This window comes from Sporothrix schenckii, assembly GCF_000961545.1.
Source record: "Sporothrix schenckii 1099-18 chromosome Unknown Cont43, whole genome shotgun sequence".
NCBI lineage: Eukaryota > Fungi > Ascomycota > Sordariomycetes > Ophiostomatales > Ophiostomataceae > Sporothrix > Sporothrix schenckii.
In genome coordinates this window covers 133,154-159,680 of record NW_015971144.1, presented here as the reverse complement: position 1 = coordinate 159,680, position 26,527 = coordinate 133,154, and the positions used below count along the sequence as shown (strand labels likewise).

Here is a 26,527-nt window from a genome sequence, read left to right as displayed (position 1 = left end):
CGACATCGACCTGAGATCGAGAAGGCCGAGTAAATTCTCCGTACTCTTATGAATTGCTCTAGGGCTGGTCACGACAACGCCTTCATTGCTCAGTTACTCGCATACAATATACACCTTGACCGTAGACGGACGGGCTTTTGATGCAATCCGGAAGGCCGCTCGGCTCGCCGTTTTCTTCGTGTCTACACCACGGCCTCCTTTGCTTCGTCTCTGACGGCGATGACACGCCTGACTCCAACTGGCCATTGACGATCCACGGTTGTCCCATGGGTCTTGTTCGTCATACGCGTCTTGTCGTCGCTTCTGACTTCAGTCTTCACCGTATTTACTTTCCTGTCAAGGATCGACGGTATTCGTTGTTTCTCTTCCTGCAATACGGAGCAGGTACGCAAAGAACACGCTTTCCATGGGCCTGCGATTAATTCACTGCCTCCCGGCTATCCATTCTTGCAAATGCGCTTTCGCCGCTCTTTCCTGTCGCAGAATGGGCCCAGGTTAAAAGGAAGCAACGCTGAAACACGGAACGGCAACACCCCGTCCGGCGCTTTTGCACATTGCTTTATCAAGAACGATTCGCGTCTTTCGTCATAGATTAGGTTTTCCGGGGGACAAAAAAGAGGCAGAATGTGAAGTAACCCACGGTTAAAAATTAACGATTAACAAGGGGTGTTGAGGGACAAAATGTTGAATGCGACTGGCCAACAGGGCAGATAGATTTCAGATAGAATTGTGGTATCATGTAACGCTATGGACGAAACACAGCTTTGTGCATACCATTTCTCAAAAGTATGACGTCGCCTCGCTGGCCTTGGCGTCTCAAATGAAATCCATCGGCCATCATGACGTCCTGCCTCGACGTTCGTACATCCGTGGCCCTTGGAAGTTCTGTATTTCAACCTTAATTCCAGTTACGGAGAATAAACGTTGCTACCGAGTCGCCCCGGTAAAGGTCTCGCGGAGAGAAAGCTCTGCTCCTGTTCCTGGAAACTAAGCATGCTCGCCATTGCAAGTTCTATGCAATGATAAGTTGATGTCCTGGTGCCGTGACGTTGCCGTGTCCGATACGGCGTACGGGCTTAGAATGGCAACAAAGTCTCAGAGACGAGCCTGGACCGGACGAAACAATCATGTCTTTGCGGAAACATGACTCTGGCGTCGGAACAAGCAAAATGGTCTTGCAGGGCAGTCAGGACAGACGGCGAATGAGCGGGCGACGGTGTGTCTGATAGTGTTGGCCATGGGCCTCTGGCCACGGCCGTCCAGTCTCGGCCGTCTTCACACACTTTCCTGCTCGGCCTTCCGCGCCGCCGTCTCCAATCGCCGTATCTGGCCCTCGGCCCGCTCCACGCGAGCCTCTACGCTTGCAATCACGTTGGACGCCCCCAGCGCCTGCCGCTCGTAATACTGGCGCACGAGGCGCTCGCTGCGGCCGCGGAGGCCACCCACCTCGGCATCCAGCTGCTTCTGCGACTGTGCCAGGGCCTCCATCCGGGGGACAAGTCCCACGAGTTGTGCGCTCAGTGCTGCTTCCGGCACGGGCGTGTCGACGAGGGCGGCATTGAGGGCCGACGCGGTGGCGGGGAAGGCACTGGCGTAGCTGAGGACGACGGCACGGAGAGCATCGCGGTCGAGCTGGGTGGGCGGCACATCGGCGGGCGGTGCCTGGAAGAGCGAGGGGTGGGATTTGTCTGTCTTGTCAGCAACCACATAGCCACAGCAGAATCGTTGGTCCGATGGGCGGTGGGCGGGTCCGGCTTACAAATCTTCAGCAACTCGGCGTAGACGCGGACGTTGGAGACCAGGGACGCGAAGCGCCGCTCGAGATCGGCTAGGGTGTCGACGGCGGGCTTGGCCGGCAGGGAGTCGGCGTCTTTGGGCGTGTTGCCGTCGTCGCCGTACAACAAGTGCTCGACGCGGCGGACACGCGACTCGAGCAGCTCGAGCGTGGCCTGGTTGGTCTGTTCCATCGTTGTAGCGCCCTTGTCGCGGGCTGAGAGTGTAGACAAGTGGCACTGAGGTATGTATGCAGTGAGAAGTAATCGGGGTGGTATGGAGTGGTCATATGTCGTTGATGATTCGGGTTCGGTGAAGCTCACATCGCAGGGACCGACCTTGGGAAAGCCCTCTGATTGGCTGCGCTCTGTTTTGGTGTTGCTACCTAATTCAGTGAGTTTTGCCAACCAAATACCGCTGGAACTGTCTGACTTCTAGGCGTTTTTGGGCACCCTCAGCACTGTTGTCTGTTGCGTAATATTGTATCTTGGCCGCTTGGCGTTAGCGCATGTTCCCCTGTATTTCTGGAAAGGGGTGCAAAAGCGTAATTTCAAACAGAGAAGAATTACCTAATTTAATTCAGGAGAGATTGGAGCAAGGAAAACGCTCAAGGCTTTCAGGACACTTTGCGTGCGGCCTGACGAGCGGCGGGGCGACTCTCACAATAGGTCCTTTTGACGCCGCAAACGAGACCATCTACTTGTGTCTGTGCTGGATTTGACATGATCGCCTTATGTAGCTGGTATTTCGACATGCAATGGTGAATGGCGAAGTCGGCCAACACTTTGTAGGCGTACTTAGTGGATTTGGTGGGTGACTAAGGCAGCCAGCAGAAGGCATTTGGTGGGGGAGGGTGCGAGGAGCGGTGCAACAGCGGCACAGTGCGGGAAATGCCAGGCTCCGCCAGCCACTAAAAGCGAGCGAGAATGCGACGCCCTGGGCTTGGTCAAGGCTTGGCTTGCGTTTGGTGGACCCGCTGAGCCGCCTTTGCCATTCCCCATGGCGTCGTATTACGTGCTACAGCTCTTTTGGGGAAGTGCCAACGGGGGCAAGAACAAAGAACGACACGTCAAGGAAAGTAAAAAACTAAAAAAGAAACCACACAAAAAGCGTCACCACATCTGACTTACCATCTTCACCTTGCACACCACAACGCGGCACACACTGCACACCAACAGACAATATACCAGCGGAACGTCCCACAGCAACAGCGACCTTTTGCAGCGATTTGCTGAGCCCTTGACTGGAAGAACAGCATTTAATCCACATCGAACTTCCAACGACCTCGATCTGCCCTCGTCGATGCGCTCGCCGTGAGTCGACCTGCCCCGTCAAGACAAGTACTGCGTTGGCTCTGGTCAACAGCGGTCGAGCAAAACGAGCGCGCCAGCCTGACGGCGTCTTTTGCTCTCTCGCCTGCCTCCTTGCATTCGCTATACTCGTCTACTCTTTTCCCAACGACATCCTCGCGACGAGCCGTGCGCCCGCCGCGCGATGCCGAATTACTCTACCATTTCTTCCGATTCCGGTCGATCTAGCCCGGACCTGCGCGCCTCCAGCAGCAATAGCGACGACATGGCGCGACGGCGACGGGGACGCAGCCCCAAGCACGGCGGCGCTGGCGGTGGCCAGGCCACCATGATCAGCAGCGTCATCAACCTCCTCAACACCATTGTCGGCGCCGGCACACTCGCCATGCCGGCCGCCATGTCGCATATGAGCGTCGGCCTCGGCACGCTTGTGATCCTGTGGTCGGGCCTGACGTCTGCGTTCGGGCTGTACCTGCAGTCGCGCTGCTCCCGCTACCTCGACCGCGGCACGGCGTCCTTCTTTGCGCTGTCCCAAATCTCCTACCCCAACGCCGCCGTCGTCTTTGACACGGCCATTGCTGTCAAGTGTTTCGGCGTTGGCGTCTCGTACCTGATCATCATTGGCGATCTGATGCCGGGCGTCGTGCTCGGGTTCAATGGGGAGGCGGGCGCTGTGCCCTTCTTGCTGGACCGCCACTTTTGGATCACGGCGTTTATGCTCGTCATCATCCCGCTGGCGTTTTTGCGCCGCCTCGACTCGCTCAAGTACACCAGCGTCATCGCTCTCGTGTCCATTGGCTACCTGATTGTGCTCGTTGTCTACCACTTTGCCTCGGACTCGCCTGCGGAGCGCGGCGACGTGCACTTGATCCGCTGGCACGGCCCTGTGGCACTGCTCAGCAGTCTCCCCGTCGTTGTCTTTGCGTACACCTGTCACCAAAACATGTTTTCCATCCTCAACGAGCTCAAGGACAACTCGCCCGCCAACGTCATGGGTGTGGTGTCGTCGAGCATCGGCTCGGCGGCGTCCATTTACATTCTGGTCGCCGTCACGGGCTACCTGACCTTTGGCAGCAACGTCGTCGGCAACATTGTGTCCATGTGTATGTTGTGCCTGTCCCCTGCGTCTTTCTTATTTCTTATTGGAGTTCTCTACTAACTGCAACTGCTTGTTAGATCCCGCCAACTTTGCGTCCACGGTCGGCAAGGCCGCCATTGTGGTCCTCGTTATGTTTAGCGTTCCGCTGCAAATCCACCCGTGCCGTGCCTCGCTCGATGCTGTGCTCAAGTGGCGCCCGAACAAGCCGTTGTCGTTGTCGTCGGCGTCTCTTCTGCCCGGCGGTAGTTCGGGTGCGTCCGTCGCGTCCTCCATAGCCAGTGCCGCTCAGGCAACCGACAGCCACGGCGCCCCCGTCTCGCCCATGTCCGACATGCGTTTCGCTCTCTTGACCACACTCATCATTGTCGGCAGCTATGCCACCGCCCTCGGCGTCTCCAGCCTCGACACCGTCCTGGCCTATGTCGGCAGCACCGGCTCGACGTCCATATCCTTTATCCTGCCGGGCCTGTTTTACTACAAGATCAGTGACCCGGACAGCAGCCACCACCAGCGTCTGCTGAAAGAAGACGACGATGCTTTCGAGTCTGACGTCAGCGACAACGACAACGAGACTGATCTCAACGCCGACGAGGCGTCTCTGCTGTCGGCTGGTGGCCGTGTGCCGAGCATTGCCGCAGCGTCTGCTTCGCTCTCCCGCCGGCTGCGTCTGCGCCGTAAGTGGCGCTGGGACCTGGAGCATCTCAGCGAGGGCCTCCTGCGCAAGATGGCCTTGGCCCTGGCCATTTATGGCATCTGCGTCATGATTGTTTGCCTGTCGATGAACATTTTCTTCGAACCGACCCACTAAGGGTTGGCGACGAACAAGAATCGGATTTCTACAAAGTACCCATGTTCGGCGCCTTCGAGCGTGTTTTCTTACTTTGTCTGTTCCGGTGCTCCTTTATTCTGGTTATTCGTTCATTGTTCATCTCGGAGTCTTTTATTTGCATCGCATTGTTTATATATAAGCATTTTTTGGGTATTGGGAGGCATGGCTAGGAGTTATATTCTTTTCTGCCTTTTCTTGAATTTGTCGCTCTTTCTTTATGCATTCCCCATTCGCTCCTTACTCGCAACCCTAGATCGCGATTTCTAGATTATGTGATATACATAGATTTTGTTCTATTGTATCGTTTTGTTATCCAATCATTCGTTCCTGCTTCTCCACTCTTCACTGGTGAACCATACTCGGCAGCATGTATACAGCACATAGCACAGCGAGCAAAAGGATACACCGTACCAGCTGCCCGACCGCGTCGCACCATGTCCACTGCTGCCACGGCGTCGCCACGGACGGACCCGGCGTGTATCTGAACCCGTGCCCCAATGACGTCCACTTGATTCCCCCTCTGCCGTAGTGGGTCGCACGCATTCTGTGTCGCGTTGCTTCCGGTCGCTGCAAGTCCTGTATCGGGAGTTGGAGGGCGGCCACACGCCCAGAAGGCGGACTTGCCAGGGGCTTGTTCATGGGCATGCCCTTGGCCACAGTCTTTGCTATCTTTGTCGAGCCTTCTATCGTAGCGGGCGGCGGTGACGATGGTGACAGAGCTGACAATGCTGCGATGTCGGGGTATTCTTGGAGCAGCTCTGCCAGCCGTCTCAGGCACTCCCGGTCCTGTGGTGGGATGTAGATGAACTCGTTAATGGGCATCGGCATCGTAAATGGTATTATGGGGGCTGTATTCTGACTTGTGGTTTTACTCTTTAAAAATAGCCATGCGGGAAATTTAGCACATTGGACAGTAAGTTCACCTTATTTATATTTTTAAATTTCTTAATGTGGTATGCCAGTGAAGTGGCTGTGAGCAAAATATTCATTGTTGCCGCCTTTGTGGTGACTTCTTTGTTTGGGTGCTTCACCAGAACGATCGTTTTGACTAAAATGGATCCTGGACAACACGACCGTGGCCGCTTTGTCTTTACTCCGAGGCCAATACGTGACTTCTCTTTATGTTTTTAAGTCTCATTTCATTTATTATTCGCTCGTTTTTCTTCATGTGCAAGTGAGAAATGACTTCGGAGGATACAAAGTGAGGTCTCACTAACCAGAAACCGACATGAAGTTCACAGACTCTCCAGAGCAGCTGGTATTTTGCCCATGTGACGCATCTTCGCTCGCTTCTCAGTCAAATGAGGTCATGTTCTTAGATGTGGTGCCTACTTTTGTCTTCCTTGTGACAGAAGTAGATTTTAAAAATCCAGAGCCGATGTCATGGCCCCGTTAGGCAAGCGGTGCCATGAGGCTCTTGTCACCTTCGCTCCTTCCCTTTCTGCGTGGTTGTGCACGCTTGAAGTGCGTGTTCTGTGTCGCTCCTTCCTCATGTCGCTATTTGATAACAAGGTAAAATCTTGGCACAAAAACTAAACATAAAAATAAAATAAAAACACGTCCCTCGAACACCCCTTAAGCACCACAATAAACATCTGCACCCCTTCTCTTTGTGCTCGATCTCTTCCGTCTACATCTAAGCTTCCCTTGAGATACCACTTCTGAAGTGTTTACTCTGGTGTCTGATTTACTTTGAAATCTTTCTGAGGCACGAGTCAGCACTTTATCTTACATTGAGCTCCCAACTCTGTATTTACCGCATCACATCACAGCCTGAGACAGAATCGACAGCCAACTCTGGAATGCTTTGAAGCTTATGCTGATACCCTCATCTCCATCATGGATCTCACGAGCGTCCTTGCGCTACTCGCCGCCTCCTTTGTCGGGGCGACAGTTGCCCAGGATCCCGGCGCTACGCCGTACTGGATGGACGCCATCGCCCATAACGGCATCGCGTCGTTTAACCCGGACAAGAGCTACACGATCTTTCGAAACGTGAAGGACTACGGAGCAGTCGGTGACGGAGGTGTGTTTCCTTGCTTGCCTTTCTGTCTTTCCTTGTCGATGCTCAAACCCACCCTGCAAAAATATCTGACCGCTTCTAGTGACTGATGACACGGCCGCGATCAATGCTGCAATCAGCGCCGGCAACCGCTGCGGCGGACTCACAGCATGCGTCGGGTCGACTACAACGCCTGCGGTAGTGTACTTTCCAACTGGGTAAGAGATATTTTGACGCCGAGACGTATGCAACTGCTGCGGCGAGCCACGACTGACTCAGACAGGACCTATATGATCTCCTCGTCCATCGTCGACTACTACTATACCCAGATCATCGGCGACCCCCGCAACATGCCCACCATCAAGGCCATGGCAAGCTTCGTTCCCAACATTATCGGTATGCTCGACGGTGACGTGTATGTGACAGGCAAGCTCAAGTACACTTCGACCAATGTCTTCTTTCGCCAGCTGCGCAACATTCGGTTTGATACTACAGAAGTTCCGGGCGCCGTGACTGCAGTTCATTGGCCTTCGGCCCAAGCCACGTCGATTCAAAATTGCGTCTTCGTCATGTCTCCTGATCCGGGCAGGCAACATACTGGAATTTTCATGGAGGAGGGAAGCGGTGGCTTGCTGAACGACCTGGTGTTTTACGGCGGCACATACGGCTGCCAGCTGGGTAACCAGCAGTACACCATGCGCAACATGACGTTTTTCAACTCCAACACCGCTATCCTCCAAATCTGGAACTGGGCATGGACGTACAAGTCCATCTACGTCTATGACTGTCAAATCGGCATCAACATGACCGGTCCCATCATTGGCTCTGTGACGCTTCTTGACTCGCTGTTCTACAACACACCCGTGGGCATCATTTCGGGCCGTGCACCAAGCAACCGAACAGAGCCAGGCGCAGGCTCTCTCATCATGGAGAACGTCGCATTCAGGCAGGTCAACGTGGCAGTCATGGGGCCACAAGGTGCTGTCGTGGACAGCGATGCGTCAGGCACTCTTGTGAAAAAGGGGTTCGCATATGTTTGTATTCTCGTCCCTCCGTTTCCGTCCCATTTCCCGTCCTGTATGGATTCGACTAACAACGACACACGTTACCTTTTCATAGGGGAACATCTACGTTCCAAACGGACCAAACGTGTACGAAGCTTTCAACGATGCATATTTCCCCGAGCTGGACGAACTGAGACTGGGCATCAAATACTTTGAACGGTCGAAGCCGCAGTACGACGACGTTCCAGTGTCTAGTTTTTTGACAGCACGGCAGTTCGGAGCCAAGGGTGATGGCGTCACAGACGACACAGTTGCACTGAATGCTCTGTTCCACGAAGCATCCAATGAATTCACCGACTCGGTTGCATTTGTCGACGCAGGATACTACCTGGTCACTGATACGATCCGTATTCCCCCCAATGTGCGCATTGTTGGTGAAGCGCTATCCTCTGTGATCATGGGGACCGGACCCAAATTTCAAGACATGAATGCACCGTATCCAGTGGTACAAGTCGGCCGGCCTGGCGAAGTTGGCTACGTCGAGTGGTCCGACATGATCGTTTCGACACAAGGTCCCATGGCAGGCGCTGTGCTCATCGAGTTCAACCTTGAAACGCCCGTCGGTCCATGCACAGCATTAAACCCACCCTCCGGGATGTGGGATGTACACGTGCGTGTAGGCGGGTTTGCCGGATCCCAATTGCAACTGGCACAATGTGGCAAGACGCCGCAGCTCACCAACTACGTCAACCCAGCCTGTGTAGCCGCGTATCTTGGTCTGCATATAACCAGATCGGCTTCGAACGTATACTTGGAGAACAACTGGATATGGACGGCAGACCATGACATTGAGGACCCTCTCAGCTCGCAAATCTCCATCTTCAGTGGACGCGGTATTCTTGTGGAGTCAGAACAAGGACGCATCTGGATGGTGGCCACCTGCGCAGAGCACCACGTGAAGTACCAGTACCAGCTTGCCAATACGCGCAACATCTGGATGGGCATGATCCAGACAGAGACACCCTACTACCAGCCTAACCCGCCGGCACCGGCGCCTTTTAATCCGGTAAACATTACAATCCATGATCCTGACTTTGACAAGGACTGCAATCCCGCTGTAGTCAATAGCCAAGGTCAGCTTCCCGGGAACCCTCCGTGTGCCATGGCGTGGGGTCTACGAATTGTCAACTCCCAAAATGTGAGTGTTTACGGAGCAGGCCTTTACTCTTTCTTCAACAACTACGATACGTCTTGCAGCGCCCCTGGCAACGGCGAACTGTGCCAGGCTCGTATGGTGTACACGGGTGTTTTGGCAAGCGAAGTGAATAATGCCACAGTGATTGGTTCACCGTCGTCCTCGTTGCCGGCATCACCGTCACCGTCACCGTCACCGGCTGCTATTCACAGCAACTCATCATCCGACGTTGTTGGCATCGAGATGTACAACCTCAACACTATTGGATCTGTGAGCATGATCAACCGGCAAGGCGCCGATGTGGCGTTGTACAGTGACAACATTGCCGGCTACACCGCCTGCGTTGCGTTGTTTAAGTTCTAGCGGAACCAAGACTCGTTGGAAATCGATCTTAAATGTGGAGACAACGGTAGTTGCAAGTTCCCAAATTCGGCAGCTTCCTTAGACTCGACTTCTACTTCGACGGGGCGGTCCCGGGCGGGACGGAACCTGGGCGCCGAAAGCTCGCTCAGTACACTGAGTGCTCTGACTGTTGAGGCGACGAGGTCTATCATGAGGCCACCAGCGAACAACATCACTTCCCCTACCAGCATCTCATTGGCTTTTGTGACGACCCTGCTGCCGACTTTGAGTATGAGTTTTCCTCTTCCGGTGCCATCGCAGACGGACTGCAGCTCTGATTATGCTTGGTAAGAGAATGTGTTCGGAGAGAAACATTTACGTTGAGTTTCCACATGACTGCACTAATAGGACACGGAATCTGTCCCGAACAAGTTTGCTTTGATGTGTTGATACGTTTAAGTATCAAGCGGACGTGAATGTTGGCGAGGATATTGGGGTGCATCTTAAGTCGGAAGATTTTGGGCCATGTGAAGCAGCCTTATGAGTTGGGTGATACTCGTTAGATGGGGCACGATGCGGATGACATACAAACATAATCAATCGATGCGCTTTTCTCAAATTCTACTCCGTCTCAAAGTCCATGTTTTCCTTGCATTGCCCTACAAATGTCGATGCGCGTAATCAGATGTGAGGACAAGTCGACTGAAATGTCGGAATGCACCCCGAGGTCAATACGAGCGTTGATACTTTTTTGTTTACTCCGTGCAGTATAATTTTCATTAAATTTTAAAAAAATTTGTTGATCCATTGACAATCTCGATTGTCGTCGTGGTTTGTGGAGAGCATTGCTGGGTGATAGGCAAATTGCGCAACCAAGACGAGCGTGATGCTGGGCTGTACAGAGTAAGAAACGTAAGCTTTGAGGTGGATGTGCGTTGAATTGGGCTGATTTGCTTGTGGATCATCATTGTATGAGGAATCGACAACCAATGGAAGTACTGTGTATGGCTTCTGGTTAGGAATTACGCCAGCACGCGCCATCAGTGGCTATGAACTTAAATTTGTTAGTGGAGAGGATTTGAGATTAGCGATCGAGCCAAAAAGTGTCTTTAGTGGATTTCAAACAGCCTCGAGCACGCCAGAACTCTGGGGTTGCCCTCCGTTTGAGTCTTGGCATTTGGCGTTTGCCGGGTTGCTTTCCGTGGTTCCAGCGGCGGCCTCGGTTGTGTCAGTGGCTTTCAATGGTCCCATTGGGTGGTGATGTGGCGTATGCATCCACTGTACATGCTTGGGAGAGAAGCGCCCTTCAACTGTGCTCCACTAGCCTTTGTTCAGTAATACTCTATGGCGGGCGCCCATCAGAGCGTTGCACACGACTACCGCGGCGCACATTCCAGGCGACCCTTCACGTCAACAAACGCGGACGTTTTGCGCTCTCCATGGCATTCATCGGCTCAGCGCCATCGCGCATCAGGTTCAAGTCCCCGACCAGATCAGCCATACCCCGTGCCGCTTGTGCATTTTTTTGCGTTTGCCTTTTCTCGTTTGGCATTGCAACAGTGTCGAATCCTGAACTCGGCGCCTCCCGCTTCGAACTAATCGGCATCACTAGAAAGGTTGCGTGCTTCACGACCTGCCAAAGTTCCTGGCGGTTGCCGCTACTTTTCGCGCTGGAATAGATCTGGGGACAGAAAGGAGCGGCTTCGCGTCGCTTGACGAGTCATGCGGCATGCAAGACAAAAAAGCGACTTGCAGGCGAATAGCTTAGCAGCTGGGGCCCAACGGGCGCGTCGCTAAAAGGGCAAAACTTATTTATTTACTGTTAAGCGAGACGACGGGACAAGACAGGTTTTAAAGACGAGATTTCTGATATCAGATGTCAACTGTCAAATGTTCATTCCTTCACAGACACCTTGGTGATTGCACCTGCTGTACTCAAATTGTGGGAAAGTGCCCCTTTCATCGCAAACGTGTCTCCCTTGCAAAAGTTCAAAATGCGATGCGCCAGGGATGCCAGCCCGCTCCCCCGCCTTGCTTCGTAAACAAAACAAATCAAAATAGGGGTTGAACGTGTGGATTAAACACCATAGTCAGAGCCACTTCGTAACTCATGTACACATATTACAGAGAACGCCGTCACGTATAGACAACTGTAGAAGATCATCAAAATTGGTAAAAGAGTAAAATTTGTGAACTTTGTTCTGTCGAAATGGCAAAAAACGATTGTCAAAAAGAAAAAGATTAACAAGCAGATTCTCGAGATCCAGTTCTCCCAACAACACAAAACAACAACCGTTGTTTTTCATTGCTCCCTGCACCTTGTCCCATTTGTGACTCGCACGCCCAGTCGAGTCGGTAAAGAAAATGTATGCAACCAGAAGGGAAAGAAAAACAGCTTATAAGATAAGAAAAAGGTACAAAGAGATATGGGTAAAAAGGAAAAAAAAAAAAGGTTGTTCCAAACCAAAACTCGGAACCAAGAATAAAAGGTTGGAAAGGGGGTATCGGAAAAAGGATTTTCGCCTCGCCTTCGCTTTGTAAAGGAAGGTTAGAGGCTGCGTTTGGCGTGAATCGAAAAGGTGGTAAAAAATAGAATGAAAGTAAATGGGGGGCAGGTAGGAGCAAAAAAGAGATTGTCTTGCGGGAGCTGATTTGTTTTGTAAAGGGGCTTGGTTTGATTCTTTGATTTTGATTTTTCTTGAAGACCGAGTTTTGCCACAGCTTGAAAAGAATCGCGACAGAGTGACAAAGCAGAGAAGATGGTAAAGTGGTTTGGTTTAAGATTTGAAAACGCCCCAGGCCTCTCACTGTGAATAAGTCAAGGCTCGGCCGCAATCACATGCAATGGTAGAAGCGAAGAATAAAAAGGAGGTGTTTGCGAGGCGTCAACCAGTCCGGCGGAAAATTGAGGTGGTGGCCGCTCATCCACTTCAGTCGAGATGATAGAACCGGAGAGGTTTGAATTTCCCAGACTGCGTTGTTGACGTCGCCGGATGTCGGTGTTGTTGTAAGAGCTTTTTTGGTTCATAAGAAAAATAGGCAAGGCACGCCGCCGATGTTGAACGCTCAAAACAATGCTGAAGGACGAGATAAAGGTGAAGATGGTGATGGTGGCGTGTCGTAAATTCTCATGAGAGACAATCGCGCGAGGAACCAAGGCCTCGCAGCGTGTTGATCGTGTCGAAAGGGGGTAGAGACAAAGGAAACGTAGCTGGTGGCTGTGTGCATCGACGAGTGTCGGAGTCCAGGGAGCGTTGATTTGAAGCTGGCAGTTTACAGAATCGCGGCAACAACCATACCGGCGACACCGACGAATGCAACACCGGCCGCATTCCGTAGACCAGCCCTGCTGCCGCTCGTGGTCGCGGTCGCAACCGGGGCCGTACCGGAGGTCGTGGCGGCGTGCGTTGCCGACGACACGCGGAAAGAGCCTGTGCCGGTTGCCTGGTAGCTGGTCGTGGCGTTGTGCCAGGTGGCCGTCGTGGTCGCGACGACACGCTTCAGCGTGATTGTCTTGTACAGCGTGCTTGTGGACACCAACGTGGTCGTCGTCGATTCCGCGTCGGTGGCGGCAGCGGCGGCATCAGCAGACACACTGGAGGCGGCAGCCAGCAGGAGGGCCGAGGTGAGCGTAGAGAAGCGCATTTTGATTTATATTGACTTTAAGCTATTGCGGTCAAGGCGTGAGCGTGACAAAGTGTTGTGCTTCCGGAGCAAGCGCAGAGAGAAGATGAAGTTTTTCGTGAGAGATCGTGATGGTCGGAGAGGCTGTGTGAGAGAGGTGGGAGGATCCGACGACTGGCGTGGTGGTTGAGAGGCTGCGTGTAAACACGACTGAACGTTCGATTGTGTAAGTGAGTGGAAGAGGACTTTGCCAACGAAGCCCGAATATGTGAGAATATGGATGTGGATGGAGGTGACGAAGCAAAACCTTCAAAAAGAGAGAAAGAGGAAAGAAGTCAGAACGTTTGTGGAGAGGGGGGGAGCGAAGGAATAAAAGAGCGGAACCCCAGCAAAACTGATGCACATCGAGAACGACATGGGAATGGGAAGGAGCGCCTCAGATTCTTCCCACGATCGCACCTGCCCATCGCTTGGGACTCTCGTAGGGGGGGGGGTCTCTGGATGTGTCTGAAAGTGGGTGTGGGTGTGTGTGGAGTGTGGATATTGTGGCAGGGGTCCACATTGTCGGTTTGGCGCAATAACACCGCGCTGGTCTTTGTTGGCTGATGGAAGAAACGCACCACACAAAGAAGACACAGAGAAATAAGAAAGAGACCATCATTAAAATTGTGGGTCGGCCAGTAAACCGGGCCTTCACAGCGGGTATCCATTTGTCGTAGCCTGGCAGGCCCTGGTCTGTTATGCGACGGGGCCAGCCTAACTGGAAGAAAAAGAGAAAATGGTGCAAACCGCCTCAAAGCAGTGGCGCTGTCGCCATATTGCGGCGCAAGCAACGCGGTAATAGAGTGTCGAGACCCCTGCCGCGCTCTCAAACCCAAACAGATGTCTGTGGGCAAATCAAGAGCCCGGGGTCAATGCTACAAGGCACTGCAGGGAAATTTGGCCCAACTTAGCCGCTGCGACCCGTCCTCTCAGAAGTACTTGCGACCTGGGCAAGGGGAGAGGCGGTTTCTGGCAAATTACAGGCACGGGGAGACCTGTCTCTTTCGGCCTGCTCCAAAGCGACCCCTGCACTTGCCCATTTTGCGTTGTTTTCCGTATGTTTTGCTGGCCCCGTCGCCGTTCACTCTTTCCCTTTTTCATTTCACACAGCCATGTCGCATGTGTCGCCGAAAATGGCCGTCTGAGGTCATATCGTGAGACCGCTCTCCCCTTGCCTCGCCTCGGTTTCTCTTCCTAGCACTGCGCCATCTCAGCATGTCGTCGTATGCTGGCACGGTCGTGAAACTCCGTTGACTGCAACCTGAGCAGGCGTCTTTGTCAGAACAGTGGGAGATTGCGATACGAATGTTCAACGCGGTCGCACCTTCCTCTCCGAGAATCACAACAAAGAGACTACTGCGTAACATTTTGGTCGCGCTTTCTCATCTCAGAACAACGATGATCGCAGTTTCCTGTCCGGTCCAGGCCCATTGCCCCTCTTCCCTGACTTTACTTTGAGAGTATCTCTTTCCTTCTTTGGCGGGCTCTCTGTATTCCGTAATTTCACATAATTTCGCCCATCTGGCGCCGGTCCAACCATCGAAGTGGTCCTCCCCCCAGCGCTACCATTGCGCAATGGATTGCAATTTCCCCCTCAAAAAGGAATTGGATCGGAGGGCAGGCGCCATCGGCACAACGAGGACATGCCATGCTTTGAGGAGGTCGCGCGACACAAAACCGTTGCGACCCTCCCTGGTCTTATTGTCCTTCGTCGCACGGAGTTCTCCTCACTTTTCGTTTTCTCTGCTTCTCTGTGTTCTCTTCCCCGCTTGTGTTCTATCTACCGGACATCTGGACATTCGTACCAAAGGACACACGACCATAGTTATGCAATTTCAATTCATATTGTGCAGTTACCAACGAGATGTACATGTACCTCCATCGTCACGCATGCTATGTGTATGATTATGTACTGCTACACCATTATGTCTGGCGGTTCCTGCAGGCACTTCCCTAGTTCCCACCTCTGTTCCTGGCGCTAAGCCCAAGGCAGACAAGTCCTGAGCAACCTGCGACGGTGAGCAAAAACAGCGCCACATCTTTTACGCCCATTTTCTTTTCGTCTCGTCCTCTCACTTGCAGGTCCGCCACACTTTCAAGTGGAGGTGCTAACCAAACGAGCCAAACTCGCCAAATTGTCAATTTGTTACGTACGACAATGTACCATCGTGGCGACTGGAAGGTGAAAAATACTTTCATCTTTCATTTCCCTTTGTCCTCTTTCATATTGTGGCTCGTGTTACTTGGAGGCCGGCTTTCGTTATTTCTTTGTCTCCTCAAAAACAATATCGGTTTTGAACCCTGAAAAACAATCAATAAATGGACAAAGAAGTAAAGTAGGAAGAAAACGACGGAGATTTACTCCGTAAAGGACAAAAACAAAGGGTATTCCTTGAGTGTGGGAAATTTCTTTCTTCCATTTAGGTATTGTTGCCTGCTCATGTTCCAGACCACCTATTTCCTCCCTTCGAGTATTTCTTTCATCTCGTGTCCCGGTCACACGAAATCAGAATCTCGGCCCAACAGCGGTCTCAGGGCAGTTTACGAGAAGATCACCGCACAAGGCAGCCAAAAGAAAAGAAAAGAAAAGAAAAAAGCCGCAGTGAAAATCTGGCAAAAAAAAAAAAGAGTTGTCGCGGAAGTGAAGTGCCCTTGCCAGAGATGCCGTTACAGTGTGTGTGAGGCGGACCTGCAGCTGCATATGCATATGCGGTACGGTGGTAAGCAGTCTTGGTTTGTTGGGCTGCATGTTGCCACCCAAAAGTAGAAAAGTTTAGGATTATGCCACCTCACCATCCCTTCCTCAAACGTGGCAGAGGACGTAAGGGCAACCCAAGGGCAATCCGGATGTTTGAGACTTGCTCATTTGTTCCCGGGGCTTATGGTCGTTGTAAGCATCCCTTGCCGCACGTAAATCTGTACATCAGAGGGCCAGTCCGCCGCAAATCATAAATCATAATTGTACGACCCGATGATCATGGCCGAAGTGAAGGACCCGTGTCAGTCCCTTGCGCTTGCTGCCTTTACCTCACCTCACAGAATTTGTTAGTTTGCGAGCGGACTCCGGTTTGCCGTGGACGATGTGGCTTCTATTCTGGCTTTCTTTTGTTCAATATTCTCCTCCTGCAAGGCAGACTGCCGCAGTCTGCAGCTGGGAAACGGCCCGTCGCCACCATTCAGTCCTCATCTGATCCACCGCAGTTTCTCCTCCAATCGTGAACGAACACACTTATGCAAGAAAAGAAAATTCTGCAAAGAGATTTTTCACGTAGTTCTCGTTCAATGGTCGCCATGTTTGGGCTTCCTCATGTTCCAGCCAGTCGCGAAGCCCGATTGGCTGTTGTAGTAGAGCGTCGCAAGTGTCCAGACAAATGGTTCGAAGAAGCGACAGACTCGAAGACGCCTAGACTTGCTAGCTGGATGGTTTCATTGCTCGTTGTTCTGTGATTTTCACTGCCGCACTTCCTCGTACAATGAACAACAGCTACGGATGAAGTGCCGGATGCTGTACCACAATACGCAATCCGTAGTTTTGCGCACGACGGCATTGCTGTGAAACACTCTTGTAGCATGTAAATTGGAATGAAAAATCTCTTGGAAAATGTCGCGCCACGTTGTGTTCCGTTCATAGGACCACGACATTTTATCGTCAATGTCCAGCCATTATGATCTTGTCGTGGAGCATTCGTGATACCTAACGAAGTTGTGTGCCACGACAGAGATCATTCGTTCCTTCACATTTCTAAGGAGCTCGGTAGGCTGCCGGCGATGTTCTCTTTGCATCCCTTTGATAAGAGAAGGGTGGCTCTCATTTATTCAGCTCAAGATTGCAACATGCTTAAAGAAAGGAGGAAAAGGAAAAGTCAAAACAAGTTATAAATAAAGTCGTATAGCCGCCCAAGGAAATCAGTAAGTTAATACAATATTAATCTCGGGTCACATAAAACAAAGTACATAAATTTTGAGCGAAGCAGAATCCAAGCCATTGCAGGTCGTCGTCTAGCAACGTTCAGTCACCGTAAGGTTGGAACAGTCAGCTTGCTGGTTGCCGACGTACTTAAATACGGAATGACGTACAAAGGCGTGTATATGATTAGCGCGTAGTTGCAAACATAGGAACGTTATACGTGGCACATGTAGATGATATTCTATTGTACAAACGAGCTGGTTAACAAAAGGAAGTCGGAATCATAAAGTCAAACGTTTGGTAGTATACAGTAGAGTGTGTGTTCGATAAAGCAAGTAAAGGCAACGATGAGGATATAAAGTGACGTAAGATTTCATAAACAAAAGACGCATTATTCTCATTCTCGAAGAGTTTAACGGTCATGGAAGAGTTTAAAGGTCGTGACCTATACTTGTTAGTACATTTGTGTCATTGTAATTGTAACTTGTATTAGGAGAGGAAGTCAACTTACGGCCCAGCGGCTTCGCCCGCTTCGACACCTCGCGTGCATGGAACTGCTTGACCTTGGCCCGCCGCGCCTCCTCCTTGGCCTCCAGTTCCAGCCGCTTCACGTGGTCGCGTGCCTCGCGCACCTCGCGCCGGGCAACGTCGAGGGCCCTGTCGGCCTCCCGCTCGGCATTCTCGGCGCCGAGGACTCGTTCGCGTGCCTGCAGGATGCTAGGGTCGAGGTTGCTGTCGATGTTGTTGCCGTGGCCGAAGGACCGGTGCAGGAACGAGCGGTGGCTGCCGGTTCCACTCACGATACTGCCGGCGTCTGAGTTGCGAGAGTGGGAAAAGCCGGCGGTCGAGACCCGCGAGCCGTTGGTGGCAACGGACGGGTTGGCCGAGGGGACCGGCGAGGGATCACGGTCACGGCGCAGGCTGCCAAAGAGACCGCCGCGCTGCTGCTTGAGCTCAGTCTCCTGGTGCGTCGGAATGATCTCCTCCTCGGGCTCCATGTTGCTGCGTGAAAAGAAAGGCATTGTGGCGGGTTTGTGTGTTTTTGTGTGATTTTGTGTGTTGGTAAAAAAATGATAAAAAAGTCTGTTTGGCTGGCGTGCTTTACTTGCCAGAGAGATCAGGAGGACGATGAGACGGCCATATATACATGTCTAAAGGGCACACATAAATAGCATCGTCGTCCGGTAGCTGCCCACTGACGTATTCTCATATACATTGAAGCATTACGTCGTACATGAAATTTCTCAAGGTACGGATCGCGTATGGTTGTTCGAATCCTGTTTTTGGTCGCTCAGGCACAGCATTGGACAGTTCATGACCCCTGTAACTGTCGTGGCCTGCAAGGCCCAATGAGAGCAAGGCTGTGACGCAATTTGGTGCGTGTCATGCTTTTGTTGAAGGCCGTTGAATGGAACCCGCCGACACTTGAAGAGAGGGCAGAAAATAAGCTCGACAAGATAAACAAGCTTTTGCTTAGCATAGCCACATGGTCATGGGCTTCAGTTCCTTTCCTGTGTCATACCAGGTGTTGACTTGGGAGGGCTATTGTTTATGATCAGCAGCAGTCTTGATAATTTATATCTAAATTGTGACTTTGAGAGACATGCCTATGCTTTTCAGTGCGTATTTTTTTTCTTTTCTCATATTATAGTATTTATAAAATGGAAAGCGAAAAATTATGACTTTCATAAACGAAACAAAGGAACAAATCGTCTGTCATCACTATTTTCGGAGCGGACAGGTGAGCTCCGATTAGAGGTTCTGACGTGGGATGCGAAATGACGTCGTTGCATCAACCTGTTTTGGTGGATGCGACTCTACCCCGAAATACCAAACACTGTCCAATGACAACAGCACGTCGCCATTTTTCTTACGGCCCGTCCTGGCGATTCTCAAATCAAGAAAATCGAGCCATGTGGCATATTATTTTTGAAAGCCAAGTATGTCCACGGAGACAGCGATACTTTGACAGTCAGCTACCTTGCTACTTGCATTTTGAATCAAATGAATTCTTTCGCAAACCACAGTCAACCTTGTCAGCTGCATGACCACGTGCTTTATCTGCTTCCGTACTAGGTACAGACTGACCCAAGACGGTGGCATTCTCCCGGGAAAACGGAAAGTCTACGACTTTTGTGCTTAGCCCGCCCAGGTTCTAGCCCCCATTTTCCCAATTTCCCCTTTGGTCTCATCTCTTTCACGGGAGACCTTCCGAGGTCAACGCGGGTTGCAAATGGCAGACCGCCTTCACTGTGTATGCGCTGGCCGCCTTTTGCGGACGACCTGCCCCGTCTCCCATGCATCCAATGCACCCAATGCATCCTATGTGACGCTTTAAGACTTCGTGTACTTTAAATTGATGAATTTCGGCATGCTATCCCGCCCCATGCGGGGGACGGTCATGGAAAGGAGGTCTGGCTTCCGGGCGGGAGACGTTGGGCCAGCGTATATAAAGCTCACGATGTTTCTGCCCCCGGACGGATCTTCGCAGCTGACTCTCCCTCAGCGACGGCATCTACCTTGACAACACACTCTCGTCTTCCGCTACCACACAGCATTCATCACCATGTACGCCAAGACTGCTGCCCTCGCCGCGCTGGCCCTACTCCCGGGCCTGACGCTCGGCCAGGTGTCGAACGACTTTGAGAGCGGCTGGGACCAGACGGCCTGGCCCATCTACGCGCCCTCGTGCAACCAGGGCGGCAAAGTCACGCTCGACACCACCACGGCGCACAGCGGCAAGAACTCGCTCCGCGTCGACGGCGCCGGCGGGTTCTGCGGTCACATCTTCTTTGGCACGACCAAGGTGCCCAGCGGCGACCTCTACGTGCGCACGTGGCTCAAGGCGTCCAAGGCGCTGACGGCGTCGCACGTGTCGTTCATCACCATGTCGGACGCGTCGCAGGGCGCCGACAAGCACCTGCGCATCGGCGGCCAGAGCCAGATCCTCATGTACAACCGCGAGTCGGACGACGCGACGCTGCCGGACCTGTCGCCGCAGGGCATTGCCGCCTCGACGGCGCTGCCGACGGGCAGCTGGCAGTGCTTCGAGTACCACGTCGGCGCGGACGGCACGATTGAGACGTGGCTCAACGGGAAGGCGATTGCCGGCCTGACCAGCAAGGCGGGTACGGCCAACGCCAACGCGGCGCAGTGGCAGCGCAGCTCGCTCAAGCCCAAGATCACGGGCGTGTACTTTGGCTGGGAGTCGTACGGCGGCGACACCAACACGTTCTGGTACGACGACGTGGCCATCAGCGGCACGCGCGTCGGCTGCGACAGCAAGGCGGCCACGTCGGCAGCGCCGTCTTCGTCTTAATCTTACATACATTGCACGGCAAAGAGGCGCGGAGGCGTGGCCGAGGTCGAGGCCGAGGCCGTGGGGATAGTGGCGATCTAAATAGAGCATCGTGTACATAGCGGGTCGCATCATACATTCGCCATCGAAAACGAACGTCGATATTCAGCATATCACTGGGACAGCTGCGCTGACTGTGTCGATATTGGAATGCTCCGGTGCTGGGTCCACAACTTGTACAAACAGGCTAAATCGTAGACAGACCTGCATGAGCCACAACGTGCCTAAAGAGGAACGGAAGCTGTCTGTGCCTGATTTATACAAAGGTACCGTCTTTCGATATATTGAGCTATATGTGCTTTGCGCACGGCACCCTCCGTTTTCTTAGCCCAGCCAGCCGCTCCATTTTCACCAGGAGAGGCAGTAACGGTATGAGTTTTTGATGCCGCACGCAGAAAGGGCAGACGACAGTCACCGGTCGAAACGGGGTTAGACGAACAAGTCACCATTACCTGGAAAGGATCGGGTCGTCTTCGTATGGACTCGCCTATCCATTTTCGTCTTCGTTTCCTCTCATCAGTGCCCTTGAAGTGTTATGTTCTGAGTCTTACCGGATCTTACCGGGTTCACCACGAGACACCAACAGCACCGCAGCCCTGAGATATTCTGTTATCGTGATGCTGTTATCCTTCTTGCGTGGCATTCACTGTCAAACATCGGCCAGTTCCAGAGCATTTGTTACTTCAGTTACCGTTTCCCGTCAGGAATACGGCAGCTTCAGCCTGCATTTGCCCCGTCGTCGTGCAGATGTAGAGTAGTGCATTCATGTTGGATGTGTTGAAGAGGAATAAAAAATCAGACAACATAGTATGACTCTGTCGATTTCTTTATATCTTTCTTCGAATGTGATGCGGTTCAGTCTTGTCTTCTCTTGTTTCTCCAGCTTCACTTAGGCGGTGTTAAGTGGGTCGTCCCGCCCTTGAAGCTTAAAGCGGCCACCAAAACTGGCAGCAATGGACGCCATCACCATCTGTAGAAAAGCTGTGGGGAGGTCAATCAATGCTGAAGACTGGTGGTTGGCTGCTGTAAAATGACTAATGTAGCGACTCTCCAACTCATGCCATCTTGTGACCGAGACACAGCCTCATTCGCCGTATTGTTGCAGTCCGGTCGCATCCATCGAACAGTTGCATTCAGTGCCCCTCTCATCACGAGGACCCTTTTCATTTTCGTAAATCTCTCTGCTCGTTGTTTCGTTATCCTGTGCATTTTCGTTGCTACGCCCTAGATTTTATATAATTTTGTTTGTTTTTCATCTTTGCCTCATTTTCTCTTGTCCGCAATGTTTTGCATTCATTCTCCTCATCCTTGCCGTTGTTTGCCCACTGACATCATTCTGCAACTCGATCATCAACTCTGACAACTGCATCCGGTCCATCGCGTCTTGGCGTTGCCGATGGTGGCTGTTCATGTCTTGGCCGTTGACCCTTGTTGACGATTTGGATTTTGACGTGTTGACCTTCTTCGCCTGAATTACGCCGTAGAAGTTACTTATTCTCGCCGCGGACCTGTCGTCTCTCCTCGTCTCTGCCGCCTCACAAACAAAGTCACCATGGCTTCAGCAGACTCAAAATCAACTCTCCCACCGGACGCGGCTATCGAGGATGCTTCTGATGCGCAGTCCATCCTCCCTCCCTACGAGGAGACGTCCCGCCCATCTCATGGCCCTGCATCCGGCCCTCCACCCGGCGCCGCCCCGCCTGCCTACCAACCATCGATGCTTGAGGTTGGTTGGACGGCAGGAAAGGGAAAAGATGCGGCAGCCGACACGGCTATGTTTGACGTGCATGCCTACAACGCCGAGATTGTTGCCGCTGCCGCGCTTTTGCTGGACGGCCAGACCATTGTTGCCGAGAACGCGCCCAACACGCCCCTGTACCGGGTGAACCGCGGTCTCGCCACGCTCGGCCCAGCCACCAAGGCCGTCGAGCTGGACCGCCTGGAGCAGCGGTCCGACGAAGCTCCCATTGTCCTGCGCCCCCGCAATATGTACACGCTGCACCGCTCGCGTACCTTTGACTACGTCGTCGGCCTCGGCGGCGCCCTGGGCGGCAGCCGTCCCGAGTTTTACATGCGCGCCACCAACGCACGGGCGGCGCCGCTGGGCCACTTGGGCCTGCGGGGCCGCAGCTTTGCCTCGTGGTCGGCGGAGCCGGTCCTGATGGAGTTCAACAGCAAGGACGGCATCAAGGGCCTCGGGTGGGACCAGGCGCACCCGGCACCCGTTTTCCGGGCGCGGCACCACCCCACGCGGCAAGGGGTGCTGTCGTGGCTCGACGCCACGGGAAACGAGGTGGCGCTCATGTACGAGACGATGGAGGCGCGGAGCATCGCCGTGCAAGCTCGCGCGGAGCAGGGAAAGGATGCGGCGGTGGTGGCACCGCCGCCGCCGCCCCGGCCGACAAACACGCCGCGCCTCCTCGTCACAGCGCCTATGCGGCGCGACCAGCGTGACGCTCTCGTCGCCGTGTGGTGCTGCTATGCCTGGGCCCAGGGTGTGAGCCGGCATGTCGACGTGCCGCTGCCGCGCGGCAAGAATCCGTACCATTATTCACGGGTGTTTAACTGAGAGCGCGAGAGAGAGAGGATTCAGATAATGAGTAATGAGTACACAGCGTTTGCACATCCGTATTTGCTTCCACAAATTAATTTTCGCTCATCCTCGCGCCGGCAAGGCAGTGCACAGCCATGTCCTCGTACGTATCCAATCCCGGCACGACCTTGCCCGCCACCTTGGCCAGGTCGTCCCATCGCCGGACGTTGAGCTTGTTTTCGAGCAGCGGGTCCTTGCGGGCCTCTGCCACCTCGTCGTGTGTAAATGTACCGCCCTGTTTGTTGACAAGTACGCCATATACATTATCAGATACATTATCAGGTTGAAGATCAGATTGAAGAAGACGCGTAGGGGAGGAGGCACGTACCTGCAGCTCCAACGTGATTTTGCTGAGCTTGCTCAAAGACGCCCAGTACTGTGGCTCCGTGGCACACAGGTACCGCTTCGCCCAGACGTGCGCACCAACAACGGCGTAGACAGACGGTGGGAATCCAAGCTGCTGCAAATACTGCTCGCCGACGCGCTCATGGGCTTCCGTGCCAAAGGCCGTGCCGTCGGGGGCAATCAGCTTTGGAAGAGACGCGGCCTCTGGGATAAAGCGGCCGACGTCGTGCAGCAGCGCCGCCAGCACCGTGGGCTCGTCGGCGCCGTGCTCGACGGCCATGTTTGCCGCTTGCAGCGAGTGCTGCAGCTGCGAGACGGCCTCACCCATGTAGTCGCCCTGGCCCTGTGCATCGAGAAAGCTGAAGAGGGTGCGGATGACCTCGCGGGGGTCGGCAGATGTCGTCTTGTCGTTGGCCATATCGTCGGTCGTTTTGATCTGTGCAGTATCCTTGTATTACATTGTCTTGATGCTGCTACCCTACGCCAAACAGGACGGCCAGACCATCTTAATAGGAGAATTGCATGTCCTTGGATCAACGAGAACTGCAGCCTTTTACTGATAATCATCGCAACGAAGGGTTGCCCACGTTTTGCGTTCTTTTGGTGTCCTGCGCTGCGGCCTCTAGCTAAATCACGGCTTTGTAACCGACCACGGCGCTAAATCGCGGTGGCTCTGCCGTTGGTGTCAGATATGCTGCATGTTGTGTCTGGATTGAATCGATGCATCGGCCTGTCTTGTTAAATAGCCAGTGCTGGCCACGTGTCCGCGAATGTGCATCGTTGCGCCCGGCAGGAAATGTCTCGTCAACTGGCGCGAATACATAGCAGTGAGTGAGGCGATGGCCAGAACGACTTTCAGTTACCAAACAGCGGATGGGAGTAAAACAGGCATTGCGTCAACACACATTAGGACGCAATTGGTTGAACTAAAAGGCAAGGATCAACAATGCATCTCCCGTAACCTAGTAGTCGTGCTTCGACAAAGGATAACTGATCGGTGATGCTCGCCGACGGCATAAATATGGTCCATCCGGATAGAATTCACTTGCCTTTTCATCCTCTCTTTCAATACGTATGAACAATTGTCTGCATGTTGCATCGCATCGCCGGATGAGTCACTAGTGAGGACTTTGAATATGGCAATTTGTCGTGATCATTGCGTATTTCAGATCCCAAGTACGGCTTACATAGTAAGTGCTGACTTGGGTCCAATTTGATACATATCTCCACGTTTGTCCGACGCAGCACCAACACCAACGGCTCTCACTCTACTCCCGTGCCATCATCCCCCCCGGCATCACCACCACAATGCCCGCCCAGGACCAAAAGGCTCTGCTTCTGCAGGCACTCGACGCTGCGGCTGACGCGCACATCCGTCTGTTGCAGACCTTTGTGCAGACACCGTCGCCAAACCCGCCGGGCGACACGCGCGCCGCCGCCGCCCTGCTGACGGCCTTTCTGGACAGCCACGGCGTGCCATACGAGATTGTCACCCCCAGCCGAGACAACGGGGCGAACGACGAGGTGCGGTACCCCAACATTGTCAGCGACTTTGCGGGCGGGGCCGGCCCCGGTCCCCGCCTCGTCTTGAACGGCCACATTGACGTCTTCCCGGTGGACCCGGCGTCGCGCGACCAGTGGACTCACGACCCGTGGTCGGGCGCCATTGAGGGCGACCGCATCCACGGCCGCGGCGTCGTGGACATGAAGCTGGGGACAGCGGCGCTGCTCGTGGCGTACGTCTTTCTGTACGAACGGCGGCATCTGTTGCGCGGCAGCGTCGCCTTTTGCGGCGTGTCGGACGAGGAAACGGGCGGCCAATGGGGCACGTCGTACTTGGTCCGGTCGAACCAGCCGCGCTGGGGCGGCGATGTCATGCTCGGTGCCGAGCCCGTGGGCGTCGGCAGCGTGCGCTTCTCGGAAAAGGGCACGCTGCGGATGCGCTGTGTGTGCGCGACGGCGGGTGCCCATGGCGCCTACACGAACCTGAGCCAGGGTGCCGTGCGGACGGCCGCGGCGTTCCTGGGCGACGTTGTCGCCGCGGTCGAGGGCCTGGACGCCGAGGCGCGGCTGCCGCCCAGCATTGTCGAGCAGCTGCGGCGCCCTGACGTGCGGCAGCGCATCGACGACATCATGGGCCCTGGCACGGCCGACGTGATTGCCAAGCCCACGGTCAACATTGGCACCATCGAGGGCGGCGTTGGCTCGGCCATCAACATGATCCCGGACACGTGTCGGTTCTCGCTGGACATTCGCATGCCAGTCGGCCTGACGCGAGACGACGTGCTGCCCGTCATCGAAAAGGCCACGGAAAAGTACAAGCCGGCCGCGTCGTTTGTGCTGTCGGTCGTCGAGCCAGCGAGCAACCCGGCCAGCGTATCGCCGCTGGGCCATCCGGTGCTGGACTTGCTGATTCGCAATGCCCATGGCTTGGCCCCAGGCGACCCAGCACCACTTGCCATTCCGTCGATGGGCGCCACCGACTGCAAGCACTACCGCTATGCCGGCATTCCTGCCTACATCTACGGCGGCAGCCCCAAGACAAGTAAGTAATTGTGTTGCACGACAGGCCGCTGGACCGCATATGCGACCATAAACATCATGTGTACTGTAGCATGCTGACCGAAATAGTGGCCCAAGTCAACGAGTCGGCGTCCATTCGTGAGTACTTGCATGTCATCAAGGTCCACGCGTCAGCCGTCTGGGACCACCTCACATCCACAGAAGTGTGACGATGTGGATGGACAAAGACGAGGTGGAAAGACAGATGCTTTGTGAGTGGACCAACGCCCATATTCAATGGCAAATGTGGACAAATCAAGTTCTCTGTACGATGTATTAGATCTTCCCAATCAAAGGTCTCAAAGTGCAAAAACCTCCCAACTTGGCAAGTCTTCCCCCATAGATGCAGGGGTAATAACCTCGAGAGAATTCCCCACAATGGACAATGGTACCGACGATCACCTGCGGCTTGGAGGCTCAAAAGCCTCTAGGCCTCGGCATTGACTGTTTATGAGCATTGGACCACCACACTCAACAAACTCTCGAGTCAAACATGAAACACAAAAAATCCAAAACCGTAAATCGCGTCCATAAATAGTGTT

At 53.6% G+C, this 26,527-nt stretch overlaps 10 protein-coding genes across 10 annotated transcripts; 5 read left to right on the top strand and 5 right to left on the bottom strand.

Annotated features, from left to right (window-relative positions):
• Nucleotides 1-1,275: 1,275 nt before the first annotated feature.
• Nucleotides 1,276-1,967, bottom strand: SPSK_02749 (nuclear distribution protein RO10; the record flags this gene model as incomplete). Its single annotated transcript, XM_016729616.1, has 2 exons — nt 1,276-1,662; nt 1,716-1,967. The coding sequence occupies 2 exons, from the start codon at nt 1,965-1,967 to the stop codon at nt 1,276-1,278; spliced, it is 639 nt and encodes a 212-aa protein (XP_016588790.1).
• A 1,300-nt stretch (nt 1,968-3,267) lies between these two features.
• Nucleotides 3,268-4,990, top strand: SPSK_02404 (aspartate/glutamate transporter; the record flags this gene model as incomplete). The annotated part of the gene is made up of 2 exons (XM_016729276.1): nt 3,268-4,186; nt 4,260-4,990. 2 exons carry the CDS (start codon nt 3,268-3,270, stop codon nt 4,988-4,990), a joined length of 1,650 nt encoding a protein of 549 aa, XP_016588789.1.
• Nucleotides 4,991-5,353: 363 nt separating this feature from the next.
• Nucleotides 5,354-5,839, bottom strand: SPSK_02805 (uncharacterized protein; the record flags this gene model as incomplete). Its single annotated transcript, XM_016729669.1, has 1 exon — nt 5,354-5,839. One exon carries the CDS (start codon nt 5,837-5,839, stop codon nt 5,354-5,356), a length of 486 nt encoding a protein of 161 aa, XP_016588788.1.
• Nucleotides 5,840-6,850: 1,011 nt separating this feature from the next.
• Nucleotides 6,851-9,575, top strand: SPSK_02226 (glucan 1,3-beta-glucosidase; the record flags this gene model as incomplete). Its single annotated transcript, XM_016729099.1, has 4 exons — nt 6,851-7,037; nt 7,117-7,231; nt 7,297-8,047; nt 8,133-9,575. 4 exons carry the CDS (start codon nt 6,851-6,853, stop codon nt 9,573-9,575), a joined length of 2,496 nt encoding a protein of 831 aa, XP_016588787.1.
• A 3,252-nt stretch (nt 9,576-12,827) lies between these two features.
• Nucleotides 12,828-13,199, bottom strand: SPSK_02835 (uncharacterized protein; the record flags this gene model as incomplete). The annotated part of the gene is made up of 1 exon (XM_016729698.1): nt 12,828-13,199. One exon carries the CDS (start codon nt 13,197-13,199, stop codon nt 12,828-12,830), a length of 372 nt encoding a protein of 123 aa, XP_016588786.1.
• A 4,359-nt stretch (nt 13,200-17,558) lies between these two features.
• Nucleotides 17,559-18,149, bottom strand: SPSK_02776 (uncharacterized protein; the record flags this gene model as incomplete). Its single annotated transcript, XM_016729641.1, has 2 exons — nt 17,559-17,572; nt 17,639-18,149. 2 exons carry the CDS (start codon nt 18,147-18,149, stop codon nt 17,559-17,561), a joined length of 525 nt encoding a protein of 174 aa, XP_016588785.1.
• Nucleotides 18,150-19,693: 1,544 nt separating this feature from the next.
• Nucleotides 19,694-20,446, top strand: SPSK_02731 (uncharacterized protein; the record flags this gene model as incomplete). Its single annotated transcript, XM_016729598.1, has 1 exon — nt 19,694-20,446. The coding sequence occupies one exon, from the start codon at nt 19,694-19,696 to the stop codon at nt 20,444-20,446; it is 753 nt and encodes a 250-aa protein (XP_016588784.1).
• A 1,591-nt stretch (nt 20,447-22,037) lies between these two features.
• Nucleotides 22,038-23,054, top strand: SPSK_02641 (uncharacterized protein; the record flags this gene model as incomplete). Its single annotated transcript, XM_016729509.1, has 1 exon — nt 22,038-23,054. One exon carries the CDS (start codon nt 22,038-22,040, stop codon nt 23,052-23,054), a length of 1,017 nt encoding a protein of 338 aa, XP_016588783.1.
• Nucleotides 23,055-23,130: 76 nt separating this feature from the next.
• SPSK_02742 (metal dependent phosphohydrolase) lies at nt 23,131-23,841 on the bottom strand (the record flags this gene model as incomplete). Its single annotated transcript, XM_016729609.1, has 2 exons — nt 23,131-23,313; nt 23,407-23,841. The coding sequence occupies 2 exons, from the start codon at nt 23,839-23,841 to the stop codon at nt 23,131-23,133; spliced, it is 618 nt and encodes a 205-aa protein (XP_016588782.1).
• An 890-nt stretch (nt 23,842-24,731) lies between these two features.
• On the top strand, nt 24,732-26,155 carry SPSK_02492 (peptidase; the record flags this gene model as incomplete). The annotated part of the gene is made up of 2 exons (XM_016729361.1): nt 24,732-25,968; nt 26,055-26,155. The coding sequence occupies 2 exons, from the start codon at nt 24,732-24,734 to the stop codon at nt 26,153-26,155; spliced, it is 1,338 nt and encodes a 445-aa protein (XP_016588781.1).
• Between the last annotated feature and the right edge of the window lie 372 nt (nt 26,156-26,527).